This window comes from Mauremys reevesii, linkage group 18 (assembly GCF_016161935.1).
Source record: "Mauremys reevesii isolate NIE-2019 linkage group 18, ASM1616193v1, whole genome shotgun sequence".
In the NCBI taxonomy this organism is placed as follows: domain Eukaryota; kingdom Metazoa; phylum Chordata; order Testudines; family Geoemydidae; genus Mauremys; species Mauremys reevesii.
In genome coordinates, this window is record NC_052640.1 from 12,871,583 (window position 1) to 12,891,079 (window position 19,497).

At 39.5% G+C, this 19,497-nt stretch overlaps 1 protein-coding gene across 7 annotated transcripts in view; it reads left to right on the forward strand.

Moving 5' to 3' along the window:
* The window catches only part of LOC120386366 (splicing factor SWAP), a 99,533-nt gene that overhangs the window by 69,106 nt on the left and 10,930 nt on the right, over positions 1-19,497 (forward strand). For 5 of the 7 annotated variants that reach the window (XM_039505620.1, XM_039505617.1, XM_039505615.1 and 2 more), the window contains exons 14-15: positions 6,066-6,137; positions 8,580-8,848. In XM_039505620.1, coding sequence (XP_039361554.1) covers positions 6,066-6,137; positions 8,580-8,848 — 341 coding nt within the window. The remainder of the gene's footprint in view (positions 1-6,065; positions 6,138-8,579; positions 8,849-19,497) is intronic. The other 2 variants (XM_039505618.1, XM_039505616.1) reach the window with 1 other exon arrangement.

A 19,497-nucleotide genomic window follows, 5' to 3' on the forward strand; every position in this document is an offset into this window, starting at 1 on the left:
AAATGCACCTACACTATAACAAGAAAACCCTACCCATCAACTCATCTCCTTAGGAGACGTTTGAGGAAAGAAGAGGTGCAACTTGTCCTGAAAGTTAGCAAAGAAGTTAGCAAATTGACCTAAGGTGGGAAGCCTTGAGGAGGACTTTGGAGTATCACTTTGAGCATCCCTTGTTAAGATAGTGATGCCCTTTCCGTTTTCAAAAAATACCACCTATATGATAGCACTGAAAAGTTAGTGTGTTTAGTTTGCTGTTGTATGAACAGCCAGTATATGCAAGTTACATGGAAAATTCTGATTTTATAAAAGATTTACCAGGCACTTCCTTACAAAGAGTTTCTCAGCCTGCACTACTAAACATACTCTAAAAAAATTTTTGAAAGCATTTCAGTATGCTTTTAAATTGATGAAGATGAGACTTAATATTTACAAATAGAATGGAAACATTTTTGGAAAATGTATGTACCTACTGTGAGCTCAGTTCACGGTTTTGTGTTCTCATGATACCTATTTTAAGAACCGCAGCTTCATTCTTTTTTGTTTATTTGCCTCAGGAAATAGATTAAATACCTAATTCTGGCTATTTGTATTGGTTGAACTCTAAACGTGTGTGTAAGTATTGATAGCCTCTACTGACCAAGAATGGTGATGAGACTTAACTAGACACATTCATCTTCCCTTATTGCAGTCCAGATCAAGTTTCACTACTGGTACACTAACTGAAATCTCTTTGGGATGGCAAGGAGCAATCAGTAAAATTGCCATAGGCATATTTGGGGAAGAGGAAAGCAGTGGGGAGGAAAGGAGAGATTTTGAAGATGCTTTGGCAGCATGGAGGAGGCTCCTTGAGCTAGATCAGGCAGTGGAGAAAGCCAGTGTCAGGGCAGGCTGCAGTTTACTTCAGAATGGCGACAGCCAGTTTTGCATTAGTGGTCCAGTTTAGGTTTCTGTGAACAAGTCATGATTTACCAGATATTCATATAGCTAGTAAGGATTCCCTTACCAGTCTTCCCGGTATTATAAAATGTCAAAAATTTGGGTGATAAAGTAGCATGAACCGCAGAAGAGGGGCTATTAGAATTACCCAAATTGTAAACAATAGCACTTTCTAAATACCTAAAAGAAACAGGGAAGGAAACACAATCATAATGTTGTGAAACGCAGTCAAACATCTAACTTGAACGTAATCTGTTTCAATGGATTGTTCCAAATGTTGTCTGTTTCTGCCTCTTTGGATATGACAGTTCTATAGCATGAAGCAATCTCTCTTTTTGGCCTTTCATTGTTTTAGACTTGAAGATCTGTTCTTTGTTCTTTTCTTTTAGATGTTTGCCCTTATTTTTGTGCTGTGTATAACAGTATTCTTAACTCCTACGGAGGGTAACATGTTAACAATTGAAATGAAAATTCATAATTCAGAGTCTAAAAGTAGGAAGCTATTCAAAATTTGCCAAGCCTAAGCAGGATATCTAAATCAATGACATGCACACATTTTTCATATGTACTAATATAGTCAGAAGTATGACAATTAAGTTATACACAGATGGGGGTTGCATGGATTTTTGTATGCTTCTATTTATTTGTTTTTTATTAAATGGATAATTTTAAAAACATAAATTAGTATGTTGTCACCTGCTTTGATTGTGGAATGAACTTTAATTTCTTAATGGATATTATGAGATCAGTGGCCTTAGGTAAAATGTGAGTCTTTTCAGGATCTTCCATTTCACCATGTAACTAATGCATTTTTCAAAATATTCTTATTTAAGCCCTGATTCTGCACCGTGGAAATCAATTAAAGTTTTGCCATGCAAGCAGTATCAGGGCCTTAATCCTCAGCCATTCTTTTAAAATAAATAAATAAATAGCATAAAATATATTTACTTACTAAGTGACAGGTTTCTTTGGGGAAAAAAATCTAAATAAAATCTACTAATTAACATTTTGAGTTGTGTGGTCTTTTGGCCCTAGTAATAGTTCAAAAACTTCACAATGTACCCAGATGTTAAGTTTTTTGGTAGCTTTCTCTTCAGTGCCAAATCATTTCTCTGTTCCTTCTGCAATGGCATGTCTCCTCTGTGATTCCATCATCTATAGGCTGTCAAAGTCTCACACTGCAGTTTTGTTGTGGTAACCACATGACGGAGGGGAGGCCGGGCCAAATTTGAGTGAGTGACATTCTGACCTGGCACAGGAGGTGAGATGCTATTTCAAGTCAGGTGGTTCTCCTTATTGGGGAGGAGCAGAGGCACACAAAGCCAACTGTGGAGACTCTGGTCCCTGCCACTGGCAGTAGCATCAAAGGGATGACTGTGCTGAAATGAGCCGCCATTAGGGAGCAGAGGCGCAGGGGAGGCACGGTGGAGGGAGAACCTGATGCCCGGTCCATGTGCCGCTGCCCGTTTTGGGCTGTGATCGCAACTCCTTTCTGGGGACTCTAGTGGTGGGGAATAGGGCTAGATGTGGGGCAGAGTTGTGGTTTTGATGTGACCGTATCAAAACCACAACTTTCTTATAGCCCTGTTTATCTGCACTTTGGGAAAACATTTGACTGTTTTTACTAAGGGCTCTCATCTAGTCTGCTAGATGAGGCTCCCATGGGGACTTATTGATTTGATCCTAGCCCTTTTTGGAATTTAGCTGTAAAACATTAGAAGCTACTGTTCAAAATGAGGGTCAATCTTTCTGTTCCTTTCATAAATCCTGTAACTTGGCTGCTTTGTTTCCGGTTCTATTTTTGGCACATTCTGCCCTTTGTGGTTCCCAATATGTCATTCCAATTGTAGTCATATACTTATGACCAGTATTTTTCAAAGTTAATTTGTCTCATAGTCTGTCCTTGTGAGAATATCCCACATGTTTATTCTCACGGTAAGAAATGGCTGTAATTTGAGGCCCTATGGCAAATTGCTTGACAGTTTTTTGCTGAACTGTCAGTACTGAAGTCAAGTGCATGCTCTTTCGCAAGCTGCTGTTTTCTGGGGGTTTTATTTGTTTTGGATTTTTTTGTGCTAGAATGTCTTTCAGATTTTGCTTTCATGGATTTCAGATTTTTTCCCCCATGTTTGGCTATTAATTGACTATTGGCTTGTATTTATACAGCAATTCAGTGGCAAGGAAACATTAAATTAGATAAATGATACTTTAAAAAACAGAAGCATAGAATCATAGGACGATAGAATCTCAGGGTTGGAAGGGACCTCAGGAGGTCATCTGGTCCAACCCCCTGCTCAAAGCAGGACCAATCCCCAACTAAATCAGTAAAGCACTCATTCATCAGTAATATTTTTTGTCTTTACATATTGTTAAAACAGCGCTTCAGTGAAATCTCACTAATTTTGCTAGAGGATGTTAAAATACAAACACATACAATTACATGTACAAAATACACAGAACTTTACCTTGATAAAGTTTCCCCCCAGAAAACCCACCATGATAGTTTTCTTGAGCTGTTTTACTTTTGTTTATTGGATGGAGATGAAACCAGATAATGCCATATTATGGAATTTGTTGACAACAAAAGGTTCTCGTTTTTTAAAAAAAACCTATAAAATACACTTGCAACAAGATAACTCTGTTGAACCTGAAGATACTCATCTCCACCCCATAAAGATCTAAATTTAGACAGTGCATAGTGTACTGTGCAGTGAAACCTGTTGTAAGTTGTCAGCTGCATAGTGATGGTCATATCATATAATCATTGAATTTAGGAATACTTTAAAGTGGTCTCTAAAAATATTTACTAGAGGGGAAATTTACTACAACTACCACTATAGATCTTTAATGAAATAAACAGGATGGTTAAACTCAATTGATACATCTTTATGTACAAGACGTACAATTTATAATTCTAAATTTTGTATTGTTAATGGCCTGGACCAGAATATTGTAACCATGGAATGTGCCAATATAATGTTATGAATAGTGACTATCTCCGTTTTAATAACCTCAACCCACAACCACATTTGAATCTCTGTATAGCAGTTTGATGTATTTTCTGGATTATTTTGAATTATAGCCATTTCATTTACACTTCCAATGAAAGGTTAAGACTTCAGACCATTAATCCTGCATATGACATACTGTGCAGGCCCCAGGTGTGCAATAAGTAATATGTTCATTTTCCTACCTGCCTCTAACAGCTAAAATCTTGATTATTACATAGATTTTTAGAGCAGTGTTGTGTTTACACCTCTGAATTGTGGTAGCTGCATGAAAAAATTAGGTGATCCAGAGATGTAAGAGTTGCACTAATGGAAAACATTTGATGCTTATGACAGCATTTCTTCATGAGTTGCATGTTTAGATACTGTCGTTAATAAGTGTATTTGATTTTTCTGTTCCAACTGTGGTGCTTGTTTGTTTCAAAATGTGTGCATAGTTTAAGGCAAAGGCATGTCAAGTTGCCTAGTTGTATAATCCTACTCATCTACTGTGTAGAATATCACCTACAGGGTAATGAGAGGCCAGCTAATTGGTCCTATTTTCTCTGGATTTTTTTTTTAAATACCCAAATTATGACCTGTGTTGCCTTGAAATGTAGCACGTGTTAATCCTGTCTCTACAACAGCAAAATAAGAACAAAGTTGATAAATTGTGGGTTTATTGTTGATGAACAAAAATTGATTGCTTGAGTTAATCTATTACGATGAAAGACAAATCGAGTATATATCATGGTTGTGTGCATCATTTGTGGTGAATGAGAATCAATATGTAAATTAGATACACCCCTCAATCTCTAACAGATTACCAGGGCCGTGCTAGGTGTTATGTTTGGGTATCACAGTTTCAACTTGTTTTATGTTAAATATTTTCTGCAAATGTAAATTTAATCTCAGTTATCTCTGTTAAAGAATAACAGGCTGTTCGTTACATTGTTGAATGGTGTGGTGTTATGGTATTATGCAGAGCTTACTTTTGCTTTGTAGGTTCATATACATTATGATTTGGGATTTCTGTGTATAACTTTAGCTGTGGTGGTTGGAAAGGTGATTCTTTAAAATTCTCTAATTTTTCAGGGTTGCTTAAATAATACATTTGAAAACATAATTTGTCATAAATGTTTCTGACCAGCAAGCTTTCTACTGAGTGTGCACGTATTAAATGAAATAATATCCTAGCTTTAATTATATAATATAGGGCCTGAATTTCCTTTTACTACACCAGTATTATACTAGTGTAACTGATGTATAAACAGCAATAACAGTTCTGGAGATTCAGGTCTATAGTGTGCATAAGCACATATATATGAAAGACATTAAAGGCTGCTGTTCTCTCTGTTCTGCCTTCTGAAAAATGGCTAAAGAAATTAGCCTTAAAAATTCAGCAGTTCTTGTCTACAAGGGAACTGCATTAAATAGCATAGTCATACTCCTCTTGATACAATAAAAGCCAAGTTTAAGTTCTGGTGGCAAATTTCATTAGCAGCTGTTTCTCCCACCTATACTTCAAACAGTGTTTGAGTTGTGAATGCTCTAACTTCCGACAGGATTTCCCCACTATCGCAAATGTATAAAACTCACAGGGACTGTCAAACTTAAATCTGTAGAATTTCAGCAAAGGGAGTGCTACATTAACATTGTTTGAAAACTAATTCATTCACCTGAAAAGTACTTTTAAGGATTTACCTGATGCATGTCATTTGCTTTTTTTTTTTTTTTTTTTTAACATGAAGAGCCACTTAACGTGATTTGGCTTGTCTGGTTTATAATGTTTAGGTTTGTATGTACATTTTGTTCCCAGGAGACATTGCCTTTTTCAATAGCTAAATTTAAATTACGTCTCAGAATTCTCTTGCTCTGGGTAGTGTTTGGTTCACAGCTTTTTTGCCCTCATGTCACTACTTTGATAAGCCACCGGACAGCTACTCTATTTTCATTCTGTAAAATGAATTGTTGGTGTTAATTGATTAGTCTGTGGATATCTACCTCATGCAAACCACCAGAACATGGCACCCAGACCTGAGGCAGCCATGGTCATCGTAAGTAAGTTGTTTTCCTAGTCACGTGAGGGAAACAATTGCCCTCCTGGATTGTCAGCCAAAAACTTGGAATTCTTTATTTCAGAAATGCCAAGAGGGGAAGTGTCATCAACCAGGGAAAAGAGTCAGAAGGCTTTGCCATGAGTACTGTAGCAAGGTAAATTAATTTAAGCCATACTAGTGATAGGGCCATTTGGAATAATGACATAGTACTTAATACTAATACCTTCATTCACATCCTGTTTAATTACAGTTACAATCTTGGTTGCTTCATCCTTTTGGCATCTGCTTTCTCACTCAGATCCTATTTAAAATTATGATACAACATTCTGAAGATGTCTTTGTGAAATATATTACAATATTGGAAATTATAATGTATTCTAAAAACATCAAGGAGAGCGAGGAGCAGCCCATTATTCTCAGACTGGGGAGCTTTCGCATAAACACAGAAATGACTCTTGCATGAAGCTAGTAAAAAATTGCATAACAGTGTTATGTGCCTGATAGCATCAAGATGAAGCAGATAGCTTAAGTGTTTAAATGTTTAACTGAGCTGTGTATATATTTTTAGTTTACATGAGCCTTTTTTTGATAATTGGGAGTTGTACAGTTGTATTGTACCCATTATTAAGGGGCTATTAAGTTATTTTCAGTGGTTGCTCTTTTTCTCAGATTTTCTTCACTTTTTTCAGCTTCTGTTAGTTTCCTAAAGTTTTTCTCATCCCTCCTTTTGGAAAGGCATAGAGCACAGTTGCTTATTGATTTGATGCTTTGGAGAGCTTAGACATAAGCCTTGGGAAGCTGAAATGAAGAAAGGTGACATAGTAGGAGGGAGAGAAGCCAGGCGAATCTCTTACATAATTGTTTATGTTCAAAAAGAAAACTGGGGAACTGCACTTGTTGATGTATGAAACATTTCCAGAGAACAAAAATAGGCCATAGTAGTCTGTGTGGGAACCTTAAAGATCAGAGATGATAAAGCTCTACGGTTAGCTTTATTTGAGATGGGTTTCTAGTAAACTAATCATCCTGAAATTAGAGGGGCAGTCTCATTTAAGTCAGGTGTTGATGCTGTTGTCTTTATGGTCTTTGAAGCATATTACCACAGTACAGCTTTATTGCCATGTTTTTGTAAATATAATTGTAAAATAGCTATCGTCAATTAAAGCTCATAGAAGAAACATGACTTTGGCATAATATTTGACATGAAACAGAGCTTCCAATTATCCAAATATATTGAAGTGTTGACTTGACTTAATCACAGTAGAGAAAGGGGGAGAGCAAGAAAGATCACCAATTTCTGATTTGCTTATTCTAAGTTTTAATATATTAGTTGCTGTTCAAGTCACAGCAAGTATCCCAGGATCAAATGGTGGAAGCGTCAGACCAAGCAGAGTGGAAATTATGGCGGGATGAATCTGATTTCTCCAGGTGCCTTGAAAAACAGCAGTTTGAGGAGTGACAGAATTTGAAATAAGGAGCAAACCTGCAGTGGCTAACTTGATTTGCTCTCAGCAATCCATTTCAGCAGGGTTCTCTGAGGCAAAAAATAATAAATTGAAATTATCTTGGGGTGTGCAGTGTTTAATTGACTGCAGTCTAAATTATTCATTTAGCATGAATTTAGCAATGACCCTTTTGAACTATAGGGTAAAAGTAGTTTTATGGGCTCACGACCCTTTTTATACAAAATGTTTACTTTACAACTAGAGAAGTGATTTGTAATGGTATTTTTTCTTCATTTTACAACTTCTGTGAACATTGCAGTCAAACTAGCCGTGTTGGGTGAAAGGTTGCCTTGTTAGATTAAAACTGAATATTGAATGTATACAGATATTACTTTTTTGGAGTAAATGTGTCCAGTTTATCCTTTCAAATTGAGGGCATAAACTGAGGAAACCCTGTCTATCTGATACTACTAGATTCTTCAGAACCATCATTAATCTTTTAAAACCAAGGCTGTAATCTCAAAATTGTGCGCAGATTAGGCACGCACAAACCTGTTTGCATGAGCGTATGGGGGGCAATGTCGACCTATGTTAAGCTCTGGCAGAAACATGCATACATTTTAAAAGATTTCAGCCTTACCTCTCCAGACTCTGTTTTATATAACATTTCTGCAGCATTTGAAAATGTAAAGTGTTGACAGGGGGTTATGTTTTGGTAGCTCTTGTGGAGTTAGCAGTTAATTATTTTGTTCTGATTTGTGTTGGGGTACCTAGGGCTTTTGATAGATGCCTCAGTTTATATTTTCATAACTCAAAAGAAATACTTAGTAAAATAAATGAGTGCTAATTTTTAATATGACTGCTGATAGACTCCTCCACTATTCCTTCCCTCAAAGGTCAGTTAAGTACATATAGCAAAACTATTACACAGAGATGCTAAGTGACTTTATCAAGGCTACACTGCAAGTAAGTGGCAGTCCCAGAATTAGACCTGAATGTGTGGCTCCTAGCTCATTGCTCAGTGTACTAGGCCAGTCTGTTTCTAACATGCATATGTGTGAGATCTGATAGATTTCCTCACATTGAAAATCTGCATAATCTTTGCTGAAAACTGAAAGCCATGTTAATAGTTGATTTATTTCTTATTTCAGGCTGTCAGTAACATGCCATATCCTTTGTTGTCTGGAGTCAGAACTTTGCCCACCGTGGAAGTTAAATCATCAGAAAGGCCTTCAAGCCAAAGCAAAGATCCTCCCAGAGATGAAGAAAAGGAAAAGAAAAAAAAGAAACACAAGAAAAGATCTCGGACAAGATCTCGGTCTCCTTCCAAATATCATTCATCATCTAAGTCCAGGTCTAGATCACATTCAAAAGCAAAGCATTCACTTCCCACTGCCTATAGAACTGTCAGGCACTCAAGGTGGGTTTGGAAGTGGAAAGTATGCTTTACTATTCTATTTGGGCTAGTATTTAATTTGCCTCTGCACCTTTTTCTATACACGTCAGAAAGAAAATCAACGTGTATAATATAGATAAGAGAACTGGAAAACTTTCAGTAAAAACATAATCTTTACATTTGATAATGTTCTGAAAGATTTCATTTAAGTATTTGCAAGATAGTTTCTAATCACAATTTTAGAGTGAATCTACTAAATGAATCTCTAACTGGTCCACAAAACGCTTGTTGATGGTCTGTGGTTGTGTTAAGTCATAGGGCGCCGACTCCCTCTGTTTCCAGCTACTTCTACAGGTGGTTTTAGTCTTCATTTCAAAGAGGAGCCTGGATGCCTGTAAAATAGCTGGGAACAAAGGTGAGGAGCCAATTGGGAGGAGGGTCTGCAGCTACCTCAGCAGAAGAAGACGTATGAGCTGTCCTCTGACTAGGGCCACCAGCAGGACAAACTGCAAGTAAGAGTATCAGGAGCTGGTACTGGGATAGAGAAGTAGAGCAGAAGGGAATAAGGAAACAAGGTGTCATGTCTAGGTAAGCAATGGAAAATAGAGGAGCAGGTGGTAGAGCAACACACTCAGGAGATAGAGAATGAAACTAAGCAGTTGGGCAGTGTGTGCCAAGATGATATGAAGGGCCAGCAGGGCGTCCAAGAGAGAAAAACAGAATAGACTGGAAAGGGAGACAAGAAAACTGCGTAACTAACTTCGGTTAAAAAAGCCCATTACAGTCAGTTAAAAATACAGAACTGCATTCCTGTTATATTACCACATAAGCAAATACTTCAGTCAACACAGGAAAGTTGCGTGATTGCAAATGGGAGAGGCGGTGTCCATGAGACACTTGAGATGTGGTCCACACTGTGAAAAAGTCCCCAAACCCTTTTAGTAACTTAGAGTTCTTTGGGTGATTTTCCACGCAGATTCCACTCTTCGTGCTCATGCGGCCTATGCAGTTCATCGGATTCTTTTGACTAGCTGTGTCCCTTGGGGCATGCTTGCACCCTAGGTGCCCTGATGCCATGCCCTCTCAACTCACTCATCTGAGAGCATAAAGGGAAGAGCCAGCCCAGCAACCTCTCAGCCTCTTCTTTACTGCCTGTGGCTGTGAAGTGGAACTCCTGGCGTCATTGCTCCCTCTGCAGTTCACCTTAGATTTAGGAGAGTGTTAGTGTTAAGTTTCCTTTGCTTGTTGACATGTATATAAAACCCTGAATTTGATCCCCTTTCAGTCACTCACATTTCATTTTGTTGAGGACAGCCTCCTGTGCCCCATATGGAGGTACTATGACAATGGCAGAGGCTAAATCACTAGGGCGTTAGACATGTCTGTTAGACATGTCCCCCATCTAACTCTGCTGGGCCAGTCAACAATGGACATTCTTGGTGCCTAATATGCCTTGGGGAAGGACACATTCTGGAACATTGTTCCATGTATCATTTCTTCTCCAGGTGTATCCAGAGAGTGAGGGAGGTGAGAATGAAACTTCTCTTTGTGGAGAAGTCAGTGCAGATGTTCTCAGACTGAGAAATCTTGGGAGAAGCCTCAATCTGTGGATTGGTCAGTGTCCTGGTGAGCCATGACTCCATTCTGAACTCCCAGGCCACTTCCTGTCTTAGCTCTTATTCATCCCCCACTACATCAGCAATGACATCCGGTAGTGGCAAGTGATGAGGCAAGGTACAGGTTGCCTTTCTCAGCACCTGGCAGGAGGCACATGAGTCGTCATGACTTGGCCCCAGGCTCAGTCAGGAGTCATAAGTAAGAGAATACCTTTGCCAATAGGTCAGTACTGAAATCTGTGGCAGCTCATGTGATACTGTTTAAATCTAAGGACTGCACTGCCTCCAGTACTGGCCCCTCAGCACAGGCTTCAGTACCCAGCATGTCCTCGTTGACTACCACATTCTTGATGATGACTGTACCCATTACATCAGTACAGACTATCTCTTTGGGACCTGAGACATTAGTATCAACTTCTTTGGCACTGAAGCAATATAAGTTGCCAAGTGATGTGTTGGTCGGCTCAGTTCTGGAGTTTCAGAGAGATTTGGGGAGGTTATTATAAACCTGCCTACCGTAGAGCTTCCACACCTGGCCAGGGAAGTGTTCTGTATTCTAACCCCCTGGTTCATAGGCAGGGCACTCCTGACAGGACTGCCCCTTCCTTAGAGGAGATATGCTCCTTCTCCCCCTTCCATGAACATAGCAAGGAAGTATCCCTTACCTGTCTTTCATCTCCTCCCAAGTAGCTCAACGGGAATCAGGGAGAGAATCCAGAAAACAATCAGTATGGGGATCTAGGAAGAGCACTCCACCTAGCATCCTCTCACTGTGCCACTATCCCCCTGCTTTCTGGGGCGTTGAACCCTACTATAGAAAGCTAGTGTCTTCCACTGTATTTAGAGACAGGTCATTTCACTGAAGAAGCAAATGTAACCTCCATAGGCAACTCCATCCATGGCTGCTGCAGAGTCAGGAGGAGCGTGGCAAAGAAGAGCAATCTCCTGAGCAGAATCATCAAATTCTGGTTCCAATGTCTTCCTTCGCAGATGAAGTAGGGAACCCACTTTCATTGCTCTTGACAAATGAATTCAGAGATATCTAGGACTTCATAAAAAGTACGGCTGACACCTTCGATATCTCTTTGGAGATTATACAAGAGAACGAGCATAAATTCTTTGTTCTCTGATGTGCAACTCCAGAGAGATTGGCCATGCCATTCAATCTGTTGGAACCCACCAAATCAGTTTGGCCCACAGCAGAGATGGAAGCTGCTACCTCCAAAAAAGCAGAAAGAAGATGTTGGATTCCTGCTAAGGGGTTTGAATACTTTTTACCAAATATCCTATATCTGGCTCTCTGGAGGTAGAAGCTTACAGGAGAGGATAAAAGAACGAGTCTACAGCTCGTGAGGCAGACCCCAAAAAGCTAGGATTTTTTGGTCAAAGGGTGTATTTGTCTGTGAACCTACAAAGGAGGGTAGCAGACTGCCATGTGATACCCTCAAAATATATATTTTTGAATTGGTACAAACTATCCAATGTGGTGCATAAATTACCCAGTGAGCACCAACCGAAATCTGTTACGACTGAGGGCCACCTAACTGCTAGAACATCTCTGCAGACTGTGCTGGTTGTGTCTGTCACTCATCTGAACAAAAGCCACTGCAACTGCTGTGAAGAGATTGTCAGGGCTCAAGTCATCTGGGACCTGCCAGGGGGGTCTAGACAACAGTCAAGGACCTCTTCATTTGAGGGCAACAATCTCTTTAACAGTGGCACTGATGCGGCACTCCATATTCTGAAAGATTTCAGGGCAGCTTTGTGCTCCTTGGGATTCTGTCTCAGCTCCAAAAAGAAAGCAGCCAAGACAAGCCATGCTTCAGGCATTGTTCTTTGACACGATTATCACTAGGATCCTCACAGCCTCCAAGGAAGAGGCAGAAATGAAAGTGGAGGCAACCCCCTGCTCGCTCCTCAGCTGCTCCACAGTCTGGGGCTTCAAATAAGCAGAAGAATCAATGCTATTGTCAGGAGCCTGCTTGGACCACCACGGGATCTGTTTTATTTTTTTAACCCCACTCTCCCAGCTCTCCTCCTCCTGCCCCCCAATAGCTGCCTATCTTATTTTCAAGAATCTGTGCTGTAATTACCTCAGACTTGGAGGGTCCTTAATATTGTAAATAAAGGGCATCCCATCCAGTTTCAGTCCTTTCCAATACACACACTCCTAGGGACCCTCTCACAAGAAACTCCCCTTACCTTTCCCACCCACCCCCACAAGAAGCAAGATGTAAACTGCCTCTTACAACTGTGAGCAATGTAGAAGGATGTCCTTGGAGTTCAATGTGTTAGGGTTCAATTTAGAGTATTGATGAGATATCCGATAATCCAGGCCCAATCAACGTATTAATCAAAGATTATTAGTCAAAGGTTTTAATCAGCATGATTTAAAAAAAAGCAAATCCATTACTGATCTGGGGAAGCAGTGCTGCTGCCTGGTCTATTCCAACTACTGTTCAGAAGTTTACCCTTGTATATACCATACATGTCTATGAAAGAGACAGAATTCCATTCTCATGCCCTATTGAGCCATGGAGTTTCCTTCATGGCCTCTTAATTTACATAATAGATAAGCTAAAGACATTGATCACAGAAGGGATCTGTAACAAGTATTCCCTTTCTTGATTTTCTGGACATCTGAACACATTTTCTGGGTGTCAGTAGGTAAGAGCAATGAGATGAAACACACTAAGATTTAGATGCAAAGCATTATGGGACTTTGGTTCATCTATAAAGGCCTCTGGGAGTCTGATTCATCTGCTAACGAGGGGCAATGGCTTTTATTCCCACCTCCTACTCTCAAAAGAACAACAAGGCTTTTGAAGGCTCATCCTCAGTCTTCGACATCTCCACACCTTCATCTGCGATTTTCAAATTTAGAATGGTGACTTACTTCTGACTTTTATAAATTCCTTCATTAGATCTATGGACTGATTCCCGGAGCTCTCAATCACCAAGGTATCTAGTTTTCATATCACTATTATCCAGTTCACAGGAAGTAACAGATTCCTTCTAGGAACATCCTACCGCCAATAGAGTTGGGCCCTTCATCCCCTTTACCTTGCCAAGTTTTTATCACATGCCGTTTGGTAGTGGCAAGTTATCCAGGGAGACGGGGAATCCAGCAATACTCTTACCTAGATGACTGTCTAATTCAGGAAAGATCATTACAGGTAATTGATCAGTACAGACAGTCCTGAAAATTTTCACCTTGTTAGGTCTCAGTATAAACAGGGAGAAATTCTCTCTGACACCATAGCACTAACAGAAGCATTGTTAGACTCCAGATCAGTGAGGTCTTACCTTCAAAGTGCTGGTAGACACCTCTGCAGCAATGCACTGTGTCACCACGCAAGCGGCAACATGATCATCCCTACCGTATCAAGATGCTGTATGCCTTTTGGAGTGGTGCATTCTGCACCAGATCTTGCCAGTAGCTCTGCACCTTCTGGGTCTTCAGAATGCTCTAGCAGACCAGTTTAGCAGGGGACTTTTCCAAGAACTACAAATCGTCTATCAAAGACTCAGTTCTGCACAGTGTCTTTTGCAAGTAGTAGATCTGTTTGCAACAAACCACAACAAGTGTCAGAATTTCTGCTTCAGAGGAGGCCCAAGTCCCAAATTCCCTGTCAGATGGCTTCTTCATTTCTTGATCCCTGAGATTAATATGCCTTTCACCAAACCCCATGATACCAAGTTCTGTGAAGAAATGGAGGCAGAATGCAAGATGCATAATCATAGTAGCCTCAGCGTGGTCCAGGCAATTCTTCATATTCAGATTTGGTGACTGTCAGCACAACCATCTTATCTGTTCTATTCAGGTCTCCCAGAACAATGGTTAGCTCCTGCACCTGCACCCAGCATCCTGGCATGAGACAGCCTGGATGCTGGTTGAATAAATCCCATAAATAGGACCCTACCATAGTCACAGCTGTGAAAAATGTGTCATGGACCGTGAAATCTGGTCTTTTGTATACTTTTACTCTATACAATGGCAAAAAAGTATACAAAGGTACACAGTGTTTCTCAAACTGGGAGTCCCGATCCGAAAAGAGGGACGGAAGACTATTGTAGAGGAGAGTCATGGTATTGCCACCCATACTTCTGTGCTGCTGCTGGCAGCAGCTCTGCATTTAGAGCTGGGCACCCGGCCAGCAGCTGCTGCTCTCTGTCCGCCCACCTCTGAAGGCAGTGTAAGGCTAGCCTTAGAACCTCCTTTTGGGGTTTATATTTTACCGTTTTTAAATACACACGTTTTGTTACAACACTGTAAAATTTAAGATTTAAATGTCTGAAACTGTGTAATTCAAGATTTTAAAAATGCTGTGACTGTGAAATTAACGAAAATTGACAGTGAATTCGGTAGGGCCTTACCTATAAATCAAAGCTGTTTTGCTGCAGTTCAGAACATTGTGCTCCAGAGCAGGAAACCTTCAACTAGACTTATTTGCAGAGCTAAATGGAGAAGGTTTTCTATTTGGACATCTCAGCACCAGCTTTCTGCCCTCACAACACCACTGTCAGTTTTGGACTATTGCCCTGAAGCAGTCTGGACTCCATCCGTTAATAAGAATCCATCTGGCAGTATCATCGCCCTATTCATGGCCACACTGTATCTTCCCACATTACAGTGACAAAATTCCTGAAGCGGCTCATGCATCTTTCCCTCAGTTCAAGAGCCCCATATCCTTGGAACCCAAGGCTGATAGGTTGTGCACGCCCTCCCTACCCTCTCAATTGTAGCCAGGGTAAGGAAGCAAAGCTAGGAGGGTAAGGGAGAGTCAGGCTCTTATGCCAAGTCCTCCATATATATTTCACAAAGAGAGGGTTACTCTTAGACCTTACCCTAAGTTTCTGCCCAAGGTGGTCTTGGAATTTCATGTAAATGAGTTTTCATGTTCTGTTATTCTTTCCTAAGTCTCTCCCTACCCTGTGTGAAGCTTGATATAGTGACAGCATTAAGAAATTTAGGAACACCCTTAAACTTTGTGTTGCATTTGCTGACAGGCCAAGGGCAACCTATATCCTCAGTGGTTATCCTAGTGGGTCTCAAACTGTATAAGAACTTACTACAAGTTAACCAGGAAAGAGCCCCCAGCCATATTAGAGCTCATTCCACAAGGGTTCAGCCTTAGGTGCCTGTTTGCGTAACACACCCATACCTGAGGTGTATAGAGCAGAAGAATGGAATTTGATCCACAGTTACTACTCATTCCCTAGTACAGGACTCCCAACTGGTTGCTAGTTTCAGTAGATCTGTCCTGCATTGGCCTTTAGGCTGGACTCCACATACCCACTGCCAAGCAAATAGACAACTACTTGTTAGTCATCAACGGTGGAATCAGTGTAGACAATCACTTGAAGAAAAAAGAACACTTACTTATCTTACAGTAACTGATTCTTCGAGATGTGTTGCCCACACTGGTCCCCTGGCTCACCCTCCTTCCCTGCTAATGTGGAGACTTACTCCTGTAGGATTAGTATTGGCAAAGGAACCGTGGCCCCACTTCATCCTTTATACCTTTGGGACTGAGGGTACAGATGCAGCCCCAGCAAACATAGAAGAATCTGATCTCGAGTGAAGGGGTCTCAAAACAGTGTTTTGCTGTCTCATATGTATTTTGTAATGTTGATAGTAGGGTTTTACATGTTTGTTATGTACCTATGTAGACGCACATATGAATGTATACAACTTCAGCTTTCCTCATGCAACTCTGAACAGGCCTAATGTAAGCATCAGGCTAATGTAAGCATCACTTTCAGGCTAATGTAAGCATCAAGGTTTTTTCCAGGCTTGCTCACGTACAAAGAGGAATTCATTTACCTTTGCAGAGTATTTAGTAGGATATTCTTTTTAAAAAAACAAAAAACAAACAAAAGAAACTTCTGGATACAGTGTCTTTTTCTTTCTTTGCCAAGTTCTAGACTGAAAAGGAGTCATTGAAAGACAAGAATCCTTTAAGTAGGCAATGCTGCTTTGTTTTAGTTTTTCAAGTTTAGAACCAGCTGGCACTAAAATTTTATAAATCTTGTTGAATATGCTTGGTACTTGTCACCTTCATAAAATCTTTTTTGTAAAAATAGCTCCCGTAACAAGATCTTGATAGGCTTTGAATGCATGACACTGCAGTGTTGAAACAAAAGTATAACAGTCATTGTGTGTGTGTTAATAAGTGCTATGATCCCAATACATTGGGAAGAGAGTGATTTAGATATACATCAAAAAGAGGGAAGTGCCTACTTGGGGTCTTTGTACCCTGGACGTAACTGTAAAAGTACACTGACAAAAATAACAGCTCCACAGAACAGAAAACTTCAAATAACCAGTCAGAAATGGCAATCCAATCCAGACCTATCAAATTGCCCTGATGATCATCACTCCCCAGAAATCTGGGTAAAAACCCAGGGTTTTGTGTCATGTTGGAATGCCTGTAGCTACAATTTTACTGTATCAGAACAATGTCAAATCATTATCAATGCAAGCCTGTGAAGATGATGATGACATGACCACACTGGTAAAACAATTTAGCTGAAAGTTACAATATTACAATGGACAATATTACAAAATGATTTCAGCATAAGTTTATGGAGACGTTCCAGTGTCAAAATGTCAAAGATGAGCTTTGATACCAATGTGAAATGAAAAAATTCTAAATTGAAATAACTCAGTCTATCACTTAATACTAAAGCAAGTTTAACACCTTTGCAATTGAATTGGTAGGTAAGTCGGAATCTTTTCAATAGTGCTGTTAAAGCATTGCATTGTCGTCGCATACAAAATGTGGCTCTTCACACGTCTGTCTTGTTTTGTATGCCTAGAGTCAGACATTGCAATAAGCATGTTGCTCAGTCTTTAGATTCCCACAAGACCCAGTGTTACGACTTCCTACCATACCACACCTTGTTTAGATGTAGAGACTAATTAAAAGTATATTGTTTCCCACTTGTATTACATTACTCTAAACTATTTGTAAAGATTGATCTATGATGAGCAGCCCCACTCAGTGACCTGGGATAAAGGGCTATCCTATAATACCTGGACACTGTTATTAAATTACATAAATTCTAACAGCCTTAGGCTTTGTCTGCACTAGCACTTTTGTCAGCAAAACTTTTGTTGGTCAGAGGTGTGAAGAACACACATCCCGACCACCATAAGTTTCACCCACAAAAACACTGGTGTGGACAGCACTATATCAGTGGGGGATGCTCTCCCACCAACTTACCTACTGCTTCTCATTGCGGGTGGTTTAATTGTGCTGTTGGGAGAGCTCTCTCCCATCAGCATAGATCCGCCACACAGGAGACCTTACAGTGGTGCAGCTGCAGCAGTACAGTTATGCCACTGTAAGGTCCATAGTGTAGACGTACCCTTTTAAACAGGTGTGTTAGGCTTTTGTAACCTTATTTTGTGCTGTGCAGCAGATCCTAACCTTTGGACCTTAACAGAGCAGTTATTAGTGATTACTTTTCACTTGGAGCAGATTAGAATGATAGTAACTATGGAGAGAGAGACTTTCTATTCAACTTTTTTTTTTTTAAGTTTAACTAATGATCCTGTTCAACAAAGCACTCCAGAATACGGATATCTTTTCAGAATTACCAAAATTTCATGGCTTTCTGACAGACCAGCCCATTAAACTTGATGTATCTACAAAGGAGTGATTTGTGTCTTGGTGCTGAAGCTGTTTAAATTATTAGTAATTTAAATTAATTGTGACAGCCAAAAGAGAAGCTGTACTTTTTCCAAAATTTCTGATTAGGGTATGTTTTAATTGAACATTAATGAACTCTACATTGTGAAATGTAAAAACAAATAATGACCTATTGGCACACATTTCGCTTCATTTGGAAAACTTTGTTTTGGTTTAGATCTTTTCAAATGTTAAAGAATTTGTGTATGTGTTAATTTGACTTTCCATTTACCATGATATGTGAATTACAGGCTCCTGGTTGCTATTGCTTATGTAGTTGTAAAAATACATTGGGCATAACATTCTCCAGGGATAATTTGGTAAAGCATAAGAATTGTAGTTAATTTGTTGGGGCAAGTTAATAGGGGATGAGCTGAGGGAAGTGAAGCTAAAATATAAGTTTATTTAACTTTTTAGAGCATATTTAATTTTTGTTTTGCCTTTTTTTTTTGTATGAGCGATAAGCCAAATGTGTCTCTCAAGCAAGTGATTTTTAGAGGCTTTTACATAACATTTAAAAAATCCTTATGTGTAATATTTTATTTTTAGAAATGTAGCAAATTGCACTGGCAAATTGCTATTTGGTATAAAGGAGACTAAACGTGCAATATATTTTTATTTGTTCTTACACTGTTAACATCTAGAGTCACAGCTTAGTAAATATACGTGATGCACCATTGATGTTAATATAGCTTAATTTTTAAAGAGTTTACTTAATTTAATCTTGTACCTTACAGTTGAAGTTGCAGAATTCACTTCCTGTTCAAATAACATCACTGATTCAGGGTGATGTAAGATATTTAACTATGTATTGCTTAAACGTGTGATCAAAGCAATTCTCCTAGACAAGGTAAAAACTAGATATGCGAGGAACCCAGCTGTATCAATTTTATTGCAGTCCTTGTTATGTTAACAATTACTCCTCTACATACATACGTATTCCTTCCATTACTGTTCCTAAATGTGTATCCCGAAACTAGTTCCTAAGGCTCTCGATAGACCAAGGATTTGATTGCAGACCAAGAAGATGCATCTAGAGTTTTAGAAAGCAGTAAAACATGCACAATAGCCCCATAGTTTGTTGCAGCACTGCTTCCTGTGAATATTTTAGCTCCATAAAGATATTGCCTCAAGCTCACAAATTAGTAACTAAAGTCTAATACAAAAAGATGTGGGTGAATTTGTTAGAACTGTTTTGGAAAACAGGCAAGTTTTGGGACCCTCTTGTTTAGCTATAGTCAACACTCCATCAGTGCCCTTTTTTCCTAATAAACTTCAAAGCACCATAACAAATTTGATGTAAATTGTATCTAATAGTGGTGCTCTGATTTAGTAGCATAGAATGTCAATCATTGAAGTT